The sequence below is a fragment of the Erpetoichthys calabaricus genome, chromosome 8 (genome assembly GCF_900747795.2).
Source record: "Erpetoichthys calabaricus chromosome 8, fErpCal1.3, whole genome shotgun sequence".
NCBI lineage: Eukaryota > Metazoa > Chordata > Cladistia > Polypteriformes > Polypteridae > Erpetoichthys > Erpetoichthys calabaricus.
In genome coordinates, this window is record NC_041401.2 from 122,012,966 (window position 1) to 122,034,187 (window position 21,222).

General features: G+C 40.0%; 2 protein-coding genes across 3 annotated transcripts in view; one reads left to right on the plus strand and one right to left on the minus strand.

Annotated features, from left to right (window-relative positions):
- The window catches only part of klhl21 (kelch-like family member 21), a 36,288-nt gene extending 34,533 nt beyond the window's left edge, over positions 1–1,755 (plus strand). For both annotated transcript variants that reach the window (XM_028807393.2, XM_028807394.2), the window contains exon 5: positions 195–1,755. In XM_028807393.2, coding sequence (XP_028663226.1) covers positions 195–473 — 279 coding nt within the window. In that variant the 3' untranslated portion in view covers positions 474–1,755. The remainder of the gene's footprint in view (positions 1–194) is intronic.
- On the minus strand, positions 1,669–17,445 carry zbtb48 (zinc finger and BTB domain containing 48). The gene is made up of 11 exons (XM_028807391.2): positions 17,322–17,445; positions 16,218–16,898; positions 7,749–8,005; positions 7,545–7,656; positions 7,376–7,468; positions 7,160–7,246; positions 6,912–7,066; positions 6,695–6,831; positions 6,410–6,574; positions 6,102–6,190; positions 1,669–2,521 (listed from the first exon to the last, which is right to left on the minus strand). Exons 2-11 carry the CDS (start codon positions 16,893–16,895, stop codon positions 2,189–2,191), a joined length of 2,106 nt encoding a protein of 701 aa, XP_028663224.1. The 5' UTR covers positions 16,896–16,898; positions 17,322–17,445; the 3' UTR covers positions 1,669–2,188.
- Positions 17,446–21,222: the final 3,777 nt, after the last annotated feature.

Sequence of the window (21,222 nt, forward strand, 5' to 3'; positions counted from 1 at the left end):
TGCTATCAAACAAGTTGTTTTTGTTTTTTTAACTCCATAATTCAACTGTTGGATCAAGTGAAGCTAATTGTAAATGTTACCATATGTAGTTGCACATCTCTGGTCACTCTAATTCCTTCCTTGCACTGTGTTATGTCTTCCATCTTATTTCTGGGCCATATCTAATCCTGTCTCTAATCCTCTCTTCATTATAGGTGCACGTTGGTGGCAGTGTAGCAGCTCTGGGTGGAAAGCTGTTTGTTTCCGGGGGTTACGACAACACTTTCGAACTGTCAGATGTGGTGGAAGCCTATGATCCAATTTCTCACACTTGGACCCATGCAGCCCGGCTTCCTCAGCCTACTTTCTGGCATGGTAGTGTTAGCATTTTCCGTCAATTCATGCCACTTGTGGCCAGCGGTTTTGAGTCTGTTCTAGACCATGGCAGTCGAGGCATACAGTTAAACAGAAACCACCTGAATCGTGCCCAGTAGCCTGCAAGCTGCATCTGCATCTTCAGCCATGTGGAACTTTTATCTCCGGGTGGAAAGTGGCATCTCAAGCGACTCACCTTTCCATTAAGCTGTCTTGACATTTGCTACTGAGCTTTATTGAACTTCTAGTAATATTTAAGGCATTATTTATGTATTTAAGGGTAGTATGGGGCCTAATATTGGCTGTGCTTACTGTTACATCATTTGTTGTTGAGCTTTCATGGCTGCTATAGATAACTGGTTTAAAGTGTTTTCCACCATGAAAAGTTCTGCCTTCAATGACACCTTTTGTCCCACATCTGCTCCTTGTTCCACTGAAGCATCTGTTTACCAGTTGTGTCTTATTTAACCCTTAACTACTTGCACCATGTCTCATCTCAGTATTTGTGCGGTGTACTTTATGCACCAGTGTTAAAATGGCTATTTATTTGCATGCTGTGAGGTTGTAATACACAATATTTTTAAATTGTACACGTTTTTAATGTAATTTTAGTACCATATTACTGAACATATCCACTTCTCCAGTGCTCATTTTGTCACTGGTCATACTTTCATTCACTGCAGGATTTCCACTTCACTTCAGTTGTTGAATGTTCTTTGCAGACAAAGTCAGTGCAAGAAGAACATCTGATCGTTGTAATACATATGTAAGTACCTGCGCAGTGTACCAAATGCACCATATGGAACCTGCATCTGTGCACCCACTCATAAAACTGGCTGGGGGCACACTAGAGGGAAACCATCGTGACACTGTACTTGTACTGAATCAAGCTGAGGAGAGGTGGTGGATGCTGCTGGTAGGTTCAAGGAAAAGGACGTTGGACAAAAATAACAGTGGTGTACAAAATACACCATTGTGAGTAGTTAAGGGTTAAACTCTTCCTCCCCTTATTTCAACTTGCATGATAATTCTGAAGTTGCCCACTGTGTGCATATGTCAAGAAAATACAGGTGTGCAGACGTTCAGGTAGACACTGCCACCATATGTAACACCTACAAAGCTCACAGAACATCATGGTTTAGGGGGGTAAGAACACAGCACAACAGTCAAGGAAGTGTGCACAAGAAAAGAAAAATCTTGATTTACATTTTGAACGTGTGTGTATGTGCACATTAAAATATGAATAAAGGTTGCTTCTAATAATTTGGTTGAATGAAGGTGGAAAGTTTGCTTTCAGACAGGACTGTGGGTAGCTGTACTTGCAAATACAGTTTATTAAAAAACACCTCAGCATGATATTTAAAGCCATATATGTAAATGATAAACTTTACCATGTTCTCATATGCATTTATTATCACCAGAGTGCAGTTAGAAAAATGGTCTGTATGACTACAGATATCAACAAAGTCCAGCTTGCATCCCAATACTCTGAACCAGATGGACACCTGGCCATTGCTTATCAAACAAATATGCCTTTTATACCCCAGGCACTCTATCATCCTAAAACAGGAGAGGATATCATAATAATGGGGGACAGTACTGAATATCAGAGTGGTACTGGGTCATACGACTTTTCTTTACAGATGCAAGGATGTTACTCTTGCAGTTTCACACGCAGAAGTCAGTACAGCCTGGAGCCATCCCAGTAAGACAGCTGCTAGGAAGGGCCCCTGTTTCTGATTTTTAGCAGCTGTGAGAGACATATTCTCTTGCACCCCATGAAGTACAAATACCCACACTCAACTGCTTGGCACGCATCCAGTCGTTACACCAATTAAGTTTTCTGCTCATCCTGCCCATCCAGGGACTCTGTGCTTATAGAAGAGGCAGGTACTGGGTAGCTACTGGTCACCATTAGCGTATGTTCCATCACATCACTGAAGCTAGCAGCTTGTTCTGCAGCATTCTCATTTGTAGAAATTACCTCTTCTACAACAATTGTGCCTGGCTGCAACATGACACAAATTATGTCTCCAGGAGGGGGTGCTGGCTGGTCCTCACTTGACGGCTCTGCCTTTTCCTCAACTACTAAGTTTCGCAGGCGTCGCTGACGCGGATTATAGTTCTCCACGCGATTATGGATCTGCATGTGTCTTCTGAGGTGAGCCTGTGTGACAAAAATTGAATGAATACTTAGGACGAAGTACTGGTCAAAGACTAATAATACACAGCTGCTAAGAAAAATAAAAAGCTTTTGAGTTTTTTCATTAATCAAGTAAGGTCTCAATTGTTTGGCAAGAGTATTTATTTTCAATTTACTTACTGTATACAGTTGAGGCCATACGTTTACATCCACCTTGGCTATAAACTCAAACTTTGCCAACTTCACACACATCACATTACCATTCAATTCAAGTATTAAGTCAATTAGTGCTTAATTTCCAAAGACAAAATAATAATTAAGACACAGATTTATTTCAGCCTTTAATACTAATGTCAGATTTTCAGTTTACTTTCTGCAAGATGACTGTCTCTTTAAAGAGTATGGCTGACTCAGGAACTGATATCCTTACTTTTAGCATTTTCTGAGTGGCTAATTGTCATGAATAGTGCTTAACTGGGACACCTGTGCCTTCTTGTGGTTAAACAATGGAGGAATTAAAAGAACTGGGTCAAGACCTTGAGAGGTAAGAGATCTTCAGAAGTTGGGTTCCTCCTTAATGGCCATCTCCAAAAGGTTCTGCGATCAACTGCACAATCAATTGTACAAAACACACCATACAGACTTTATATTGTTTAGCAAGGAGGCACAAATTGACTCTTTGGGGTTAACAAAGTTTGTTTTGAAAGGTTCAACAGAACCCCAGGATAAAAACTAAGGAACTGGTGAAGGAGGTGGAGGCCATCAGGAACGTAAATGTCATCATCCACCATTAAGAGAACATATAGTATCATCACCATGGCCTGAAAGGTTGTCAAAGAAGGAAGGAAACCACTACTCTAAAATCAATATAAAACCTCTTGAGTACAGTTTGCAGTTGCTCACCAGGACAAAGATTTTTGCTTTTGGAGGAGTGTTCTCTGATCATATGAAAGTAAATTTGAACTGTCTGGCCAGAATGATCAGCGATAAGTATGGAGGGTGAAGCTCTTAATCCAATGAACACCATCCCAACTGCGAAGTATGGGAAGGCAACATCATGTTGTAGGGATTTTTTTGTTGGTCAGGGACTGGTAAATGTCATAACGGAGATAACATCATGAAAAAAGACCATTATCTGGAAATTCTGAAGCAACAGTACTAAAGCTTGGCCACCAATGAGTCTTTCAACAGGACAGTGATCCCAGGCTTACCAAAGTGGTAATGAAATGGCTTGCAGGCAACTGACAAAAATGGTGCGGCAATCACAAAGCCTGACCTGAATCCCACGGAAAATATGTGGACTGAACTGAAGAAACATGGCTGACACAAGGAGGCCCATGAACTTGACTCAGTTACACCAATTTTGTCAGGATGAAATACTCATAAATGATGAACTTGTGGAGAGGGCCTTCAGTTTCAAATTCTTGAGGGTGAACATCACAAAGAATGTCTCTTGGGCCACACATACTTCAATTGCCAACAAACGGTCACAGCCACACATTTTCTTTAATAGAAGACTGAAGAGATTGAGGCTGTCCCAGGACCTTCTTGTGAACTTCTGTTAATGCACTGTGAAGCGTGTACTGACATACTGTATCATAGCATGGTAGTCCATTTGTATGAGAGAAGAACAGAAGTCTCCATAACGGGTCATCAGAACTGCCCAAAACATCACTGGCACACAGCTGCAGGCAGCTGAGGACATTTATCTGTCCAGGTGTTAACGTAATTCCTCTAACACCATTGGAGACCTCCACCCCCCACCTGGCACCTCTTTTTTTTTTTTTTTTTTACAGCTCCCTTCTGGGAAACAATGCAGTGCTATCCATGCATGGACAACAAGACTGAAAATTGTTACTTTGCCAGAGCTGTTGAACTAGTGAATACATTATCATGCTAATTAACCTCTTAAGTGCAATATTGTAATGTAATATATGTATGTACAATATATTTTTCATTTGAATCAATTCTAGAATGTTAGACACTAACTGCACTGTAGCTTTATTTACATCATTTAGTATTTAACACGTCATAATATATTTTGTTTAAGGAAAACTCAATGAATGCCATTGTAATGTCATTGATTACAGTGATACAATGACAAAGTCTTCTTATCTTCTTCTTTTACTAACTTGGTGTGTGTAACCTTTTGATCCACTGAAAATCTGACATAGTGATGAAGCTGAAATAAATCTGTCTCCAAATCATTAGTTTGGAGAATCATTCTTACGGAAATTAAGCTGATACACTAATTGACCTAACACATGAATTGTTTGGTGACGTGGTATGTGTGACACTGGGCAAACTGAGTTTGAAAGTTTCCAGCCTTGGCAGATGTAAAGTTATGGCCTCAGCTGCACCCATACTGTGTTATGCCACATTGCGGGCTTACTGATTTGTGGTACTGTATATTGTTCTTCAGCCACGGTCTGTAGGTGAGTTGCAGGTGTCAACGGGTATGCATGAAGGGAATACCCGCTCTCATCCAGAAGGAATGCGTTGTTTCTCACCCTCTGCTATGCTGCCCAGATGAAGGAATTGCCACAACATCTGAAAGACGTTCAATGTAGAGAACCTTAAAGACATTCTGAGTATGAATGGGCATGAACTACAACCCAACTGATTTTGCCAAATGAATGCGTGAGTGTGAGGTTTGTAATGTTGTGATTAGAGACACAGATTCCAAATTAAATCAACATTCTTCTTGTCTCTTAGTAATTAGTTTGGAGAAGAACTCTTATTGAAATTAAACAGATACACTAATAAACTTAACATGAGCTGTTTGGCAACTGAACATGTGTGAATTTGGGGGATTTGGAGTTTGCATGTTTTTAGCCAAGGTGTATGTGAACTTTATCTTATACTGTCCACACACTAAGTTGGAAATTGATGAAAATCATTGTTTGTGAAATTCCAGCTGCAATCCATTCAGTATTAATCATCCATCCATCCATTTTCCAACCCGCTGAATCCAAACAGGGCCACGGGGGTCTGCTGGAGCCAATCCCAGCCAACACAGGGCACAAGGCAGGGAACCAATCCTGGGCAGGGTGCCAACCCACCACAGGACACACACAAACACACCCACACACCAAGCACACACTAGGGCCAATTTAGAATTGCCAATCCACCTAACCCGCATGTCTTTGGATTGTGGGAGGAAACCGGAGCGCCCGGAGGAAACCCACGCAGACACGGGGAGAACATGCAAACTCCACGCAGGGAGGACCCGGGAATCGAACCCAGGTCCCCCAACTGCGAGGCAGCAGCGCTACCCACTGCGCCACCGTGCCGCCCTCAGTATTAATCAGATTTCCTCAATTTTTGAAATGTTGCATAGATTTGACTTTTACTGATGCAGAATATCTCTCCTAGATGAGCCTAGTTTAACCTCCTTTCATTACTAGCCAGTATTTGTTACTGTATTATATATTCTTACTTATAAAATACATAAATACTCTTATTGTTGGTTAAGATGACATCAAAATTAAAAAACCTTAAAAAATTAATATTTTATGTATACATGTGTGTAAAATTCATATAAAGAAAACCCCTTGCATAAATAGCAGAAATAACAACAGTTAAAACCGCTTTGCCCTCCTACCTGCCGTGTGAAGCGGTAGCCACACTCTGTGCACTCAAACTTCCGCATGCCTCTGTGACGCCGCACATGGACTCTAAGTTGCTCAATAGCTGTGACAGGAAGAACACGAAGACACATGTCAGGACATACATTTTACTACAACTGCTTCCTTTGACTCCCACTATTTGGGTCACAGATAACAAATTTTTGTAGTTGGAGTGTTTGAAGGGTATTTCCTTGCTCGTCATGAAACTAATACAGAACTACATGCTACAATAAATCACTACAGGCTCAAAGACCCCGCTCCTCAGTCCAAACCCAAGCCTTACCTTTGAATGTCTTGTTACAGATGTGGCAAGAGTGGGGCCGTCCTTCTTGGTGTTTGCTGGCGATATGCCGGAGCAGTGGACCCTTCTCAGTAAAGCGCTGCTCACAGAATTCGCAGTGGAAAGGCCGCTCACCTGTGTGCGTGCGGTGATGCTTATCCAGACTGGCTGTGGATTGCAGAACAAAATAATCAGGCTACAGTTCATAGCCAGAAACCCTTAAAAAAACATCAGGCACCAAGAGCCTTTTTTTGACTACCTCTAGCTTGTGAATTTTGCCAGGTTTACCTTGTGTCCGAAACGTTTTGCCACAGAGGTGACATTGGAAGGGCTTCTCTCCAGTGTGTGTGCGAAGGTGCATGTTCAGGTTAGCTTTCTGTGTGAAGGCATGATTACAAAACTCACATACAAAGGGTCGTTCATTCCTGTGAGACAATAAGACATAATTGTAAACCTTTTTCCTGCTGTCGACAAAGCCTATACGCTGCCCACCTTGTCTGTCTACCTGTGAATGGCTTTGATATGCATATGCAAGCCATTTCTGCTGGATGCACGATGGCCACACTCCTCACAAACAAACAGCTTCTCTCCACGATGTTTTGAGGCCTCATGCAGACGCAGCTCCGTGCGTGACAGGAAGCACTTGGGACACAGTGAGCACTGCATGGAAAAGCAAAGCCACAGATCTGGAACGTGAGCCAGTCTGGATAATCACATGTTGCACATCATCATGTCGAAGGTAGAAAGGCTCACCGCATGTGGTTTTGGCGCTCCATGAACTTTAATAAGATGGCTCTTTAAGTCCTTCTTCTGCATGAACTGCTCTGTGCAGGACGTGCACTGCAAGACAAAGAAGCCAATCAACTTGTAAGAAATGCAGCTGTGCCCACCAGTAAAGGGTACACAGTAATGCTAAATACCAGCCCTCCCAGAAATTATGGTCTCTTCAGATTCAAGGAACAAGCTTACCTTGTATGGCATTTCTCCAGTGTGAGTGACCATATGCATTCGCAGCTCCAAACGGCGCTGAAATATCAATGGGCACTCTGGGCATGTGTGGACCTATCAAGAAAGAAAGATGTCCAGCAATGTATGTCTGTTAACCATGATAATAAACACTGGCTAGGTGCTCACTCACCACCTGGGCCCGGTTGATGCAGTTGCGTGCTTCATGCTCAAGGAGATTCTCCTTCCGATAGTAACATTTCCCACATTTTCCACACTCAAATGGCTTCTCCCCAGTGTGGCGCCTATGGAAGTAGAAAGATCGTCAACAATTAGGTGGTCAACTAAATTTTCACAACCCAAGACTATGAGACATGTGAAGCATGGCAAGACCTACCTGTTATGCACTTTGAGGTAGTATTTGCTGAGAAATGTTTTATGGCAGGTGGGGCACTGGACTGGGTGTCTCTTGGACTCCTGGCCTGGCACCCCCTCTCCATTCTCTTTGTTAACTGTCTGGATCCGCCTCTTCTGCTTGATATGTGTAAGAGTGTGGGGTCTACCTGGGGACTGTTCAGGGATGTACTCTTCTTCAATATCCTCAGCTGCTATACTTTCCTCCTCTTCATTTTTCGTTGCTTCTTGAAATTCTACCTGTATAAAACAAAATTTTGGGGTGCTGTAGCATACAAATTATGGAAGTACTAAAATAACATACTTCATCAACAGCCCCTTTCCTGCTACCAAAACTAGTCCAGAATGGAAATATTTGGAACTTAAGCACTATGAACAATCTTTCACCTTTCATTACAGGTATGGACTAATAGGTAAAAAAAAAAAAAAAAAATCCTAAACCAGACAACCAAGAAGACTCTGTATCTTGCCAGGCCCGTGGAACCAGATTAAGTTTGTTTGGCCTGTCACAGTTGTTAGTTGGGGTTTTTGGAGAATGATGAAATATTGTTAAGGATATCCTTCCACAAGATGGAAGCAGAAGAAAGGAGGTCACATTGCCAAACTGAAAGTAAAGGTAAATGTCTGGTAGATACCTTAAGCAGACCTGCATATAAAGATGAAAGTGGCTTAAAATTTAGAGATACTAAGCAGGAAATGTATAAAGGGATTGGGAAGGCAGTGCAGAGGATATTGCAACCCCATCTGCCTTGAGAACTGATCTGGTCTGAACATAGAACAAGAAACACAAAGGATGAACAGCAAACTTGAACCTGAATAACTGGAAAGTTCCGAGTTCATTTTCATTATAAATGTCATCAAGGGTCTCAATGTCACAATCAGCCTATGGATGAAAAATGATGGTCCTGCCATCAAAACAAACGGCAGGATTCTGCAAGATGAAGGTATGACTGAGCCAAACTGTAGTTGTGGCAAGATGTTTCTGCTCTTTCTGCCAAATCTGCAGAACATATAAGACAAAAGGACTTAAATTAGGGAGGCGCAACTTCATCTTCAGGATGCCGGCCACTGTGGTTTACAGAATGTTTTATAGTCTTCATCCCTCATCAGGTTCATGTATTAGGATATGTTCACACTTCCTAAATTCAAGTACCTTTGAGAAAACTACAAATTACACCAAACCTAACGCAACATTTCAATTATCGTATTATATCAATGTAGTGAGCCAAAGTTAGGCTAACACAACACCAAGACTCATTTCTCCACAAAAGGTTCTGTGCACCTCACCACTATATCCCCACACCGTCACACTACCACAACCAAGTTTGACTGTGGCTATGATGTTCTCTTTGTGGAATGCTGCATTTGCTTTGTGCCACATGTAACAGGACCCCTGTCTTTCAAAAAACCTCTCATCCCACAGAACATTATCCCAACACTTTTGGGGTAATCAAGGTGTTTTTGGCACATGTTAAACACGGCGTTATGTTCCTATTTTAGCAGTGGTTTTTGCCTTGCAGCTCTCCCATTGATACCATCACTGCCCTGTTTCTAATGGTAGAATCATGAATGCTGATATTGACTGAACTGAGAGAGGCCTGCGGTTCCTTAGATGTTTTTCTGGGTTCTTCTGTGACTTGGAGTAGTTTTGCTAGGCCAGCCACTCCTGGGCAGATTTACTACTGTTTCAAGTTTTTTTCCATTTAGAGATGATGGCTGTCACTGTGGTTCATTGGAAATACAAAGTTTTGGAGATTGCTTTGTGGCCTTCTCTCAACTGATATATATTTCATTAACTTGCTTTCTCAGGTCTTCTGGAACATATTATGATCGAGGTATGCTGTGCTGCTTATTGAGACCTTTTAGCCAACACCAAACTGCTGGAAAGGTTTTGTTGATGTTTAGATTCAATATGGCTGGCAGCAATCATGCTTGAGTGTGTCTATTCCATTTTAACCCGTAATCCTTTAAATTTGGTTCACTGATTGAGGGAGTGCCCAAGGGGGGCAATTACTTTTTCACACAAGTGACGTATAGATGTTAGGGTACTGTTTTCCTTCAATAAATTAAATGATCATTTAAAAACTGTACATTGCGTTTACTCAGGTCATCATTTGTATTATATTAAATCTGGAAATCAGAAACAAGTTTTATGAATAAGTAAAAACAGAGGAATTCAGGAAAGGAGCAAATACTTTTTTTCACAGCACTGAACTTGTAACCATACAACTAACACTTGTTCCTTTTTTAATTAAACTAGGGGGCTTCTTCCCCTGCTCACTTTGCTTGGCAACCCCCCTGCCTGCGCTTTGCGCCAGCAACTTCGCATCTCTGGTGCTCGCGTATGTGGATTTCACTTTCACCAAACAGCAAAACATTTAATTCACACAGATACGCCTCTTCATTGGGAAGAAACACTACTTTTCCCTGATGGCAACATTAATTAGATGATCTACAAATCTCCGACTTAAAGTTTAAAGCCAAACAATATTTACATACTTCTGTCATATCACCTATGTCCATATATTCGATCTCTTTACACTTTTAACTTTTCATCAATATCGCATTGAATTTTGATTCCATCTTTGGAATTACATCTTGACAATGCAACATGTAACTGCTCTTGAGTGAATATCGTTTCTTTCTCTCTACACAAACTGTGTCTGACAATAGCATTCACACAAATGAGAAATGACTGAACCGTGTGTGTGGTTGTAAACGTTTTAGATGTGGGCAGGACTTTTCCAGATCTCTTTGCATAAATTTTCTCTCACGGGATTTCTTTTAATTCTCATGGATACACCTCTTCATTGGGAAGAAACACTGCTTTTCCCTGATGGCAACATGAATTAGACAATCTACAAGTCTCTGACTTAAATATTAAATCCGAACAATATATTCAATCTCTTTTCGCTGTTCTGTTATTTTGCCAAGTAATAATTTCCGTTTGTTTGCACTAACGCATTCTTCACTATCATTTTTTTGAGACTTTCGAATTTTCGTACTTCCATTATCTCTAACCCGTCCTGCATATGTATCGTGCCAACGTTTTTGAATTCTTTATGATGTTCTACTTTGTCATCTACTCTTTGTCTTTTATTTCTGGTCCCAGGCGTGGTTAAATCTCTTGGCACAAATGCTCGTCTTGCGGGATGTGAAAGTGTCTCTCTGAGAAAGTCACGTCATGTCTCTCTTCCCAAGATTTTTTTATTATAATGTAGTATAATTCACATCACTGAGGCTTGCTTTAGCTAATCTGGTGATATAACTTCCATCCATCCGCTATATCCTAACTACAGGGTCACGAGGGTCTGCTGGAGCCAATCCCAGCCAACACAGGGCACAAGGCAGGAAAAAAAACACCAGGCAGGGCGCCAGCCCACCGCAGGGTGATATAACTTCTCCTATCAAATTTTGATTTCTTGTGAAATGCTAAAGATGGCCATCACTATAACCAAGACATCCAATAATACTCCTAGGGCTAGTAGTTATTGCTCAGACTAATAACAATATGTTTGGTGGGTGTTTAGTTTCCTAGCTAAGCTACACTGTTGCCCGCAACCAAGATGGGCTTCCACAAACCAGGAAGTATAACCTGCAGTTGGCTGACAGCCTTGCTTGAGATGGTTCTTTATTACAAACAATAAAAATGCCATGTTAACATTTCTTTGAGCAAGTAACAAAAGCAATCTACAGTTTCTTTTGTTCCAAACTGCAGTCAAAAGTATGAAAATAATCTTCTTGGAAACACACACAAGATAGATTGTTTTTCAAATTTGTATTTTCTAATACTATAAAATGTTACTCATCAAGTTTATTCAAATATGCTTTAAAAAAGAGGTCATCTGGTCCTAAATTAGTAAAAAAATAAAATAAAATAACAATACGAATAATGCCACGGCTTGCCAAATGAGGGCTGAGCTTCCCAAAAACGATAGATGTTTAAGATGAAAGAAGAAACATTCATGCTGCTTCTTTGCCCCTGCAGTTGCCTACAAGAAGGGTGAAAAGGTGATTGAAATAACCAATTATACCAATTCATAGAAATAAAGATAAAATTAAGACACATTTTGTTTCTAGGATGGATGGAAAAGAAATAAGTGCCATAAGAGAAAACCTGAGTTTTCTAAAGAAGAGCTTGTTCTTATGTTGTTGTTTGATAAGGCATGTGGCAGTCTTTCCAGAGATGAGTGGAAACACAAGTGTGATGAGACAATCAAGAGAATACGGACCTGCACCCCACCACCTGGACAGGCTAGAGGCAATTTCAGAATTGTTTGTATATAATTTATATATGCACTACCGGTCAAAAGTTTTAGAACACCTCTGGTCTTTCAGGTTTTCATAAAATTTTATCAGTTGAAATGCAAAAAATAACCGAAAATGGTTCAATGGTAAGCAGCAAACTACCAGCAGTTTAACTTTAAAGTTTAGTGTTAGCAAAAACAGAAAAAAGGAAATTTCAGGATATTACAAACAGGCCTTCTTCAGGGAACAACTAATAAGATACAACCTACAGATGTTCTGCAGCAATTAAAGTTACTTAGGCCTTGCAAGATGAAGCTAACAATTTGCACAGGTGTCCCAACTTCTGTTGATTACTTAAAACCTTCTGCCTGTCTTAAAACAGAGTTGGAACAGACTGCGTTACTACACCATCTGAAGTACTCCTTGGACAATATTACACTGTAGAAAAATGTACGTAAATTCCAGGGATAATGGCAACTAACAAATTAAATTAGACAGAGCATTATTACCCTTAGAAGTGTAATAATAATAATTCATTACATTTATATAGCGCTTTTCTCCTTTCATTTAGAGAAACTGCAAAAAGTGTCAGTGAGTATGGTATCCTAGAGAATCCAGAGGCAAATGGAACTGGAAGAAACTCTGATAGGAGGAGATCTGGCAGACCCAAAGTTACAACCCAATCAGAAGAAATGTTTCTGAGGGTCTCCAGCTTGCATGACAGGCGTCTCACAGCACAACAGCTTCAAGCGCAGTTTAACAGCGTTTGAAAAAAGCAAGTCTCAGTTTCTACTGTGAAGAGGAGAGTTTGTGCTGCAGGTTTGACAGGACGAGGGGCAGTAAGAAAGCCACTCCTTAAAGGACAAAATAAGAAAGTGAGGGTTTCCAGGGTATGAAATACTGGCTGTGAATTACTGCAGACTGGACAAAAGTCTTATATAAACTGATGAATCAAAATTTGTAATCTTCAGTTCATCATGCAGTGTGTTTATACGCCTTCAGGTTGGTGAAAGGAGTGTTCCTCAGTATGTAACACCAACTGTCAAACATGGAGGAGGACATGTGATGGTCTGGGGTTCTTTTGCTGGAGGCAGAGTTGGTGACTTGCACAAAGTGACTGGCATTCTGAATCAAAAGGGTTACCACAGTTTGGTTGTTATCAGCAAAAGATGGTTATTTTGATTAATCAAAAATGTGAATAAAATGTTGTATACTTGATGATTCCTTGGCTTATTTTTTTTGCCATTGTTTTACTATGCCTTGATTTCATGAAACATTAAGACATTTAACTGTGTGCATTTCCATAAAAACTGAAAACACTGAAGTGTTCTAAAACATTTGACCGGTAGTGTATATATTCATTCCATTTTGTATTAAAAAAAAAAATTCCAAAACTCCTTCAGGAAATTTGACATCCATTCTACTTTGTCCTCGCTGGGCATGAGTACGCCAGCTCACACGGCAATAGCGTGCAACACTGCACACATAACTACAATGCAGCATGACTGAGATGAACATCTGATGCCACCCCTTGATTTTTTCAAGACAGTGAAAGTGCATTTCTTCCCCCTATACAATCGAGGACAAAAGTTTACAAATTCAGAATTCCACTACTTCACACACATCCCAGAAAATTCACGTGTAAGTCAATTAGTGTAACTAGTTAATATATGTAAGCATTGATCTCCACAGTAATGATTAAGACATGATTTATTTCAGCCTTTAATCCCAAACTCAAATGAGTGAGTGAGAAGTTTACTTATATACCAAGTTGGCTGTCTCTTTAAATTGCATGCATGACTACTCCAGGAATTGATGTCATCACTTTTAGCAGCTTCTGAGTGGTTCATTGTCATGATTAGTGGTAAACTGGGACACCTGTGGCTGTATATAAGGGCTTACCTGCAGTACCAGTGCCACCTTGTGGTTAAGACAATGGAGGAATTAAAGGAATTGAGGCAAGACCTTAGGAGGAAAACTGTGGATCTTCACAAGTCAGGTTCCAATTAAGAGCCATCTCCAAAAGGCTTAAGGTAATATAAGCAACTGTACAATCAATTGTTTGAAAATATAAAAAGCTTAGGAACACACAGACTTTGTCATTTAGGAAGGAGGTACAAATGAACTCCCAATGATAAATAAAAGTTTGTTTTGAAAGGTTCGACAGAACCCTGAGATAGCAACTAAAGAAGTGGTGAAGGAGCTGGAGGCATCAGGAACAAAAGTGTCATTATTAACCATTAAGAGAGCACATATTCACCATGGCCTGAAAGGCTGTCAACGTAAGAAAACACTACTCCAAAATTGACATAAAAAAGCCAGAGTAGTTTGCTGTTGCTCACCAGAACAAAGATGTAGCCTTTTGGAGGAGTGTTCTCTGGTCATAACAAATAAATTTGAACTGTATGGTCATAATGATCAGTGAAATGCATGGAATTAAGAGAACAACGTTCCAACTGTCAAATAAGGGGGTTGGGGGGCAGCATCAGGTTGTGGGCGTGTTTTGCTGGGAAAAGGAACTAATGGACTTCATAAAATAGATGGCATCATGAAGAAGGAGCATTATCTGGAAATTCTGAAGCAAAGCATCAGCAATTGCTCTTCCAAACTGACAATGATCCTAAGCATACTTACAAAGTGGTTACAAAATGGTGTGCAGACAACAATGTGACAGTACTAGAGTGGCCATCACAAAGCCGGACCTGAATCACACAAAAATAATATGTGGACTGAACTGAAGAAACATGTCCAAAACAAGGAAGTCTGTGAATCTGACTCAACTACACCAGTTCTGTCAGGAGAAATGAGCCAAGATTCTGACATAATACTTGAGAAACCACATGAATTGTTTGGTGACATGATATGTGTGACATTGGGGGATTTTGAGTTTGAAAGTTTTTAGCCAAGGTGTCCGTCAATGTATTGCCTCAACCTTACCTAAACTGCATTATGCCGCGTTGCAGGCTTACTCATGTGCTGCGCTGCATTGTTGTTTGGTACTTGTCTGTAGGTTAGTTGCAGGGATCAACAGGCAAGTTGCCATATCTACGGAAGTGATATCACTAGACTGCAACTGAGAGTCGAGTTCATTAGGAAAAACAGGCTTCGGTGTTGCGCATGCGTGGGGACCTACAGGTATAAAAGGGATACCCGCTCTCGTCCAGAAGCCACCCACCTCCACATGCATCATTTCTCACCCTTTGATACACTGCTCAGATTAAGGCATTGCGCGTATTCCCAGGCCAATTTGCTACAGTATCCATAAGAACTTAAATGCAGAGAATCTTTACAGCAGTAGCGACTTGGCCCTGAGTACGAATGCGCATGAACTACACCTCAAATGATTCAGCTGAAAGAACGTGTGAGTGTGAGGCTTGTAAGGATGGGATTAAAGATACAGACCCCGAATTAAATGGACGCTCTTCTTGAGGAGGGTTTTCTTTATTGGCTTGGTACTCTCCCTCTAAACGCACAAGCCCTCAACTTTCATTCTTAACTTTTCTTCCTTCTAGCTTCTCTTTATAACCAGTTGCAATACAGAAGTCATCTCTGTCAAGGTTGAGCTAGGAGTAACCTTAAAATGTAGATTCTTTCAAACATTTAAAGAACGTGGAAATATTTTAAAAGTACACATTTGTATGTTTTACTTAAATAACCTTTGCAATGTATTTATATAATCCTACAGATGCATTACCACATTTTGCAAAAATTATATTAACTAGTAAATAATAAATCTAAATGTTCAGAAAATTGTTTTTATATTTGAATTCTGAACCTTGCCTTTCATGTAACTCTCTTCTACTTAGTGTTTAATATTTTATATTAGTTCACATGCAGAATTGTTTGTGCTTTTGTTCTCTATTGTATCCTTCTGAATATTTGTGAGGGGCTCTGTGCAGGTGAAAGGCACTCTGTTCGTAACTTCCTATTATTATGAAATTTTATTATGATAGTTTAAGAAGCACTTGGCAGTTAGCAAGTGGGTCAGTAAGTCCGTAAGTTAAGAAGGATTGAACATGCTACTTTAGTTATGATGAGTTTTGGGAAAAGCTTGTGAATTAAAGATTGATCTTAAAAATGGAGTTTACAATGTTCTTAGCATTATGATGCCTTCATGAAACCCACCCCAGTTCACTCTTTAATTTGGCTGCTAAACCATAATCAAGTTAATAAAGAATAAACCGTCACATTTCTAGCTCCTTACCTCTACCTCATTAATGCTGCAGCTCTGCTCTTCCAGAATCTGGTTCTCATCTTTCCCACTGGGTTCCACTACTGTGCTAACATCCAATAGTTGTGTCTGACAGCTTCTGATTATTGCAGGAAGCTTGGCTGTGGGCAAGCTGTCCCATAACAGATGAGATGGTCCTTTCACCTTCCTGCCTGACCTGGTTGTGGTACCACCAACAGCAGTGGCCGCTGTAAGAGTCACACTTTTTCGCCCTGATGCAGCTTTAGTTCTTGACTGAGGTTTGTTTTTTTCCAAGTCAGTTTCCCAGGCTTCATCCTTGCATTCACCTGTCTTGGCTCCACTTCTAAACTCTTGGCAAAGGCTCAGTGCCTCTGGGACAGAGAGCTTTATGGCGGCAATCTGTACATTGTCTACGTTTTCTACAGTCAATGGCAGCTGCCCTGTATAAATGAAGTCCAACAGCAGACTCAAGCCCTCGGAAGGACAGCCTTCTGACAGATTGACCTCAACAAATGGAGTTGTTCGGTAAGTCTCGCTAAACAGCTCACTGCAGCAGGCCAGGACACTGCGATGAGCCTTGAAGATGTGACCATCCGGAGCGGACAGCATTGCGTCGCAGAATGTCCCCTGCACCCGCTGTTCGTTCAGGGAGGCAAGTATCCGCAGGCCATGAAGCGACGTTGGCTCCATCCTCTGAAATAAAAGGGATGGCGTTAGATGTCTCTCTGTATAATCCATGCCTTGTCGATGTATTATATGAAAGTAATGATTGCGTCATTTATTCCATCTTATTACTTAACTTATGTGACAGAACTGTACGGCATAAAGACTCCTTAATGGAACAACCCCATGTTGAAGAAACCGCTATCTAGAGGGCTTTGGCACCCACGACAAAGTTGCTGTGTAACTGCACTTTGCATCACTTCTACAAAGTTACATACGGAAGGAAACTATTAAAACTCTCCTGCTGCAGATGACAGCATCACGTCTCTAAATATGCACAGCTACTAAACCCCGAGTGGATTCTGACAGTGACGTTACGTTGTGACCACGGGCTTATTATGGTCGTACCAAGTATCTTATTTCAGTCTCTTGAACCCTGAGCACGCAGCTTACCTTCTCAGTGTGAACCCAAAGTGATCAACTGCAATATCCAATATCTGACTTACACAGTGCGCTTCCAACACTGCGGGTCAGACAGAAGCAGTAGCGAGCAAGTCGCCATATCTACGGAAGTGATGTCACTAGACTGCGACTGAGAATCGAGTCCAATAGGAAAGCAGGCTTCGGTGTTGCGCATGCGTGGGGACCTACACAAACATTTGGGTTATGATAGAATTTCAAATTAGAAAGAGTTGAGAGTAAAAGAAAGTGACAGTTATTTCATGGATTTCAGTAACAGGTAAAAGTTTATAGTTTTGTTCAAAACCAGGGTTGGCGCCAGAACAGATTTAGCTAAGTGAGTATCATACAAATAAAGTCAACAGTATTTTTGATTTACAACAAACGTGCCATGGAGTGCATAAACACCAGAGATAAAAGCAGAGAGAACTTCACCACCACAGGTTCAAGGCGTGCATACAGAAATGAAGCACATGACATTGTGCAGCTAGAAAATATAAATAAAATAAAAAATGCATCTTTAAAAGCCGCATAAATCGGTATTAAGTTGCGGGCCACTTGACGTATAACGGTTTGTGTCATATGATGGGCGCTGCATATAACTTGTGATGGTCCTTTTAAGAGCTCCGCAATAAATCTATACCGTGTAACATTTCGTACTTGGGGGTGACTTTGAAAATCAGGAGAATGCGCCGTGGCGAAGCTATTACGATGTACTGCTCGATGATGTTGTATTAAAGATACGGGTGCGAGTGGATCTTGTTTTAAAATCTTTCGCAGTTTGGATACCGTAGGCGAGTCTTCCAAAGGGACACAACTTTAAGTCATTATAACGTAGAGGCGAACCTGTTCTTCCTTTTTGTTAAGTGATGACTAAATTACATTCCTACAGCGACTGCCCGAAAAGGAAAAACTCAGCAAGCTGCACCGCCGCAACGACAATTTAGACGGCATCTGGCAAACGTGAATTATGAACGCCTGACGGAAAATCGGGGTGAGGGGGCCTGGATCCCCATGATCAAACCTCACAGTTCTTATCGTTTCAGTATATATTGTATATCAGCAATGCCATTCAATGCACCAAAAACTACGGTACCTAAGCCACTCCTATATATATATATATATATATATATATATATATATATATATATATATATATATATATATATATATATAACAACGGCGCTGGACAATTTATATTTAACAGGGATAAGTCACCAAAAGAATAAGCTCGCATTACATCATCGATAACAGGAGCGCCTATAAATATCGCAACACTGCACAGTCGCACGTGTTTTTCCCAATCAGTGCGGCCAAAGTCAAGCATTCATTTTAAGGAAAGTGGGCCACCTCAAAGAGCCACGTAAAGAGCAGAGACAATCCATCCATTGCGGCACACGGCTCTATCTATCTATCTATCTATCTATCTATCTATCTATCTATCTATCTATCTATCTATCTATCACCTGCTGCTACTATTATTATCATGCAAGCGCTTGATGGAAAGATTAATCTCGTGTGTAGCTTGCAATCAAGTCAAGAACTGATTAATAGTTACAGACATATATTAGGTTATAATTATGTTTTAAGTAAGTTTAGTACGGATGCTTTAACATAGGCAGAGTGATATCGTATGGTGCTGTCATTCCTGCTCCGGAGAATATGGGAGGTATTTTCTGCAAAAAAGAAAATTAAAATTATAAAATGCAAATGTACCCTCTCTTTTGCAATTTCATGTTCAAAGTTTGCGTGCAAGAATGCTGCAAAAATGAAAAATAAAATGAAATAATATCATTGGCAATTTCATTTTCAATCTGAACGACAGTGAAGCTGCAAAAAAACACTGGCGCCACCTGCTGCTCATTGAATTTTCAGTTTCCACTTTTCATATTACAGTATATTTTATTTATAACTTTTGCAGCATTGTTACGCATAGACTTTGAAAATGAAATTGCCAAAGAGAGATTGAATTTTTGTTTTATAGTTTTCATCTTCATTTCCTTGTTTGCAGAAAATACCTCCTATCCAGGGAATGAATTGGTTTTGCAATTCCTCTGGTAAATTGCTGGCTTAATCGTTATTGGTGAGAGTTCGTGATTGCGTGTCATGGTTACTGTTTTAACACTGAATGCTGGAAATGTGCCAGTAACACATCAATTAAGATAATACGTTTAGTCCTTCATAAAGTTATTAAAATATATCCGTTTTTTTCATTCCCGACCAGAGCCGTCGAAGATTCGAGGACTGAACCCTAGCGGCTGCACCACCTTCACCACACTGTTAAAATATCTATAACTATATTCACACTAATCGGTGCTTTATTTATAGGTTTGTGTCACTGGAGTGCAGGCGCAGCACACACCTTTCTGCTTGCACACGTCTGTTTGGCTGTCTAGTGACAGCTACAGAGGGAGCGGTTAAGCACATTAAAACAAGTGACAAGAACAGAACAAAACGCCCAAGTATACATATAATGCTGCATTTATCGTGGGTTAAATTTAATTCGTCATCTTTAGGGTCACAGAAAGCCAGTGATTATCGCAACAGTACTGAGTTGAAAGTGGAGGATTGTAAGACAATATATATATTATAGTATAGTATAGTTCATCTGACCTAGACTTCAACTAGAGACTAATGTCAGGGCGCTATTATGCTCAGACTACTATAAGCCATCACAAACGTATTGTATTGTGTCAGCTTCAGTCTGTTGCCATTACATTTTAATTTTCAAATTACCTTTACTTTTTGAATTAACCTCGTATGCTACATTTGGTTCGATTAGTGCTTTTTTAACTTAATTTTAAGTATTTTTTCATCGTCATCACCAATGTTGATGGTTATTCAATCCATCTTTTAATAATAATAATTTTTGGGGTATGATGCCAAAGTAGCTGCAGCCTTTCCTTATTCAGTGGATTTTGCCCGAGCGTCTGCTATGCTCATTGCTGTTAATATAAGGATAATGCTAAGGGAGCAAACTACCCAGAAAAAAGTCGACATTAATAGAAAAAAACCGAAGAGAGCCAAGCATTTATAGCTATAGTCAAAATAAAATTATTTCATGTCTTAGAAGTATACAATTTCTATTGCTGTGCTTTTCTAAATGCAGAATAAGAGAAGAGATATAAAAAGTCTGAATTCGTGTAAGCCGGGGTGTTCATAAGAGATTTAGTGATTTACTTCATCAAGTAGAAGTATAATAAACAGGAACTGTTGAAGCAAATATTTGAAATATTAAAACGTTTAAATGTTTAAAGTCTAAATATTCTCAATTGTAATAGAAATGTGTTATTTTTCATCCTCTGATAGAAGTCCATAGAGTTCTAGAGCCCTAGTAAAGGATCAAAAAAAAAAACAAAACAACAAATTGAAATCACTTACCTTGCAATAGCCTAAAATGGTCCCCACATGCTTATGTTTGAAATCTGTCATTGTTAACCTTCTATGAGTGGCTAGGACCACAGGTAAAGAATTAAATATTTAAAATATTATTACATATTTATGATCCATGTCATGACATGAAACGGCACTTGTGGAAGAAAAAAGGGGTCACGTAGACATTTGGTGGTAATATAGTTATTGTGTAAGAAGTGTTTTGGTATGCTTTCCATATTAAAATATAACATTTATCTTAGAGGTAGCATAAAGGGTTAATAAATGTCAGAAATCTGTTCAAGCATATCAGGAAACCAGATGAAGAACAAGAATGTATTAGGAGATGGTCCATGTTCTAGTAATATTACGAAATCAGCAGATGTCCTGCACCCAGCAAGACTGGACAGTTGTCACATACACAGAAATTTCAATGGCTATAGCTGAGCCAGAGAGATATGAGAACAGCAAGAGTGTAGTAGAATGAGACTTTGATTTGGGTGTGTAAGTCAATGAACCAATC

Bases quoted from the DNA above. Each gene is read 5' to 3' on its own strand.
- zbtb48 (XM_028807391.2), bottom strand. From the start codon at position 16,895: ATGGAGCCAACGTCGCTTCATGGCCTGCGGATACTTGCCTCCCTGAAC. The intron at 7,067-7,159 runs GTGAGCCTTTCT...TTTTCCATGCAG, and splicing joins GAGCGCCAAAACCACATGCG to TGCTCACTGTGTCCCAAGTG. The intron at 6,191-6,409 runs GTAAGGCTTGGG...TTCCTGTCACAG, and splicing joins CTGTAACAAGACATTCAAAG to CTATTGAGCAACTTAGAGTC.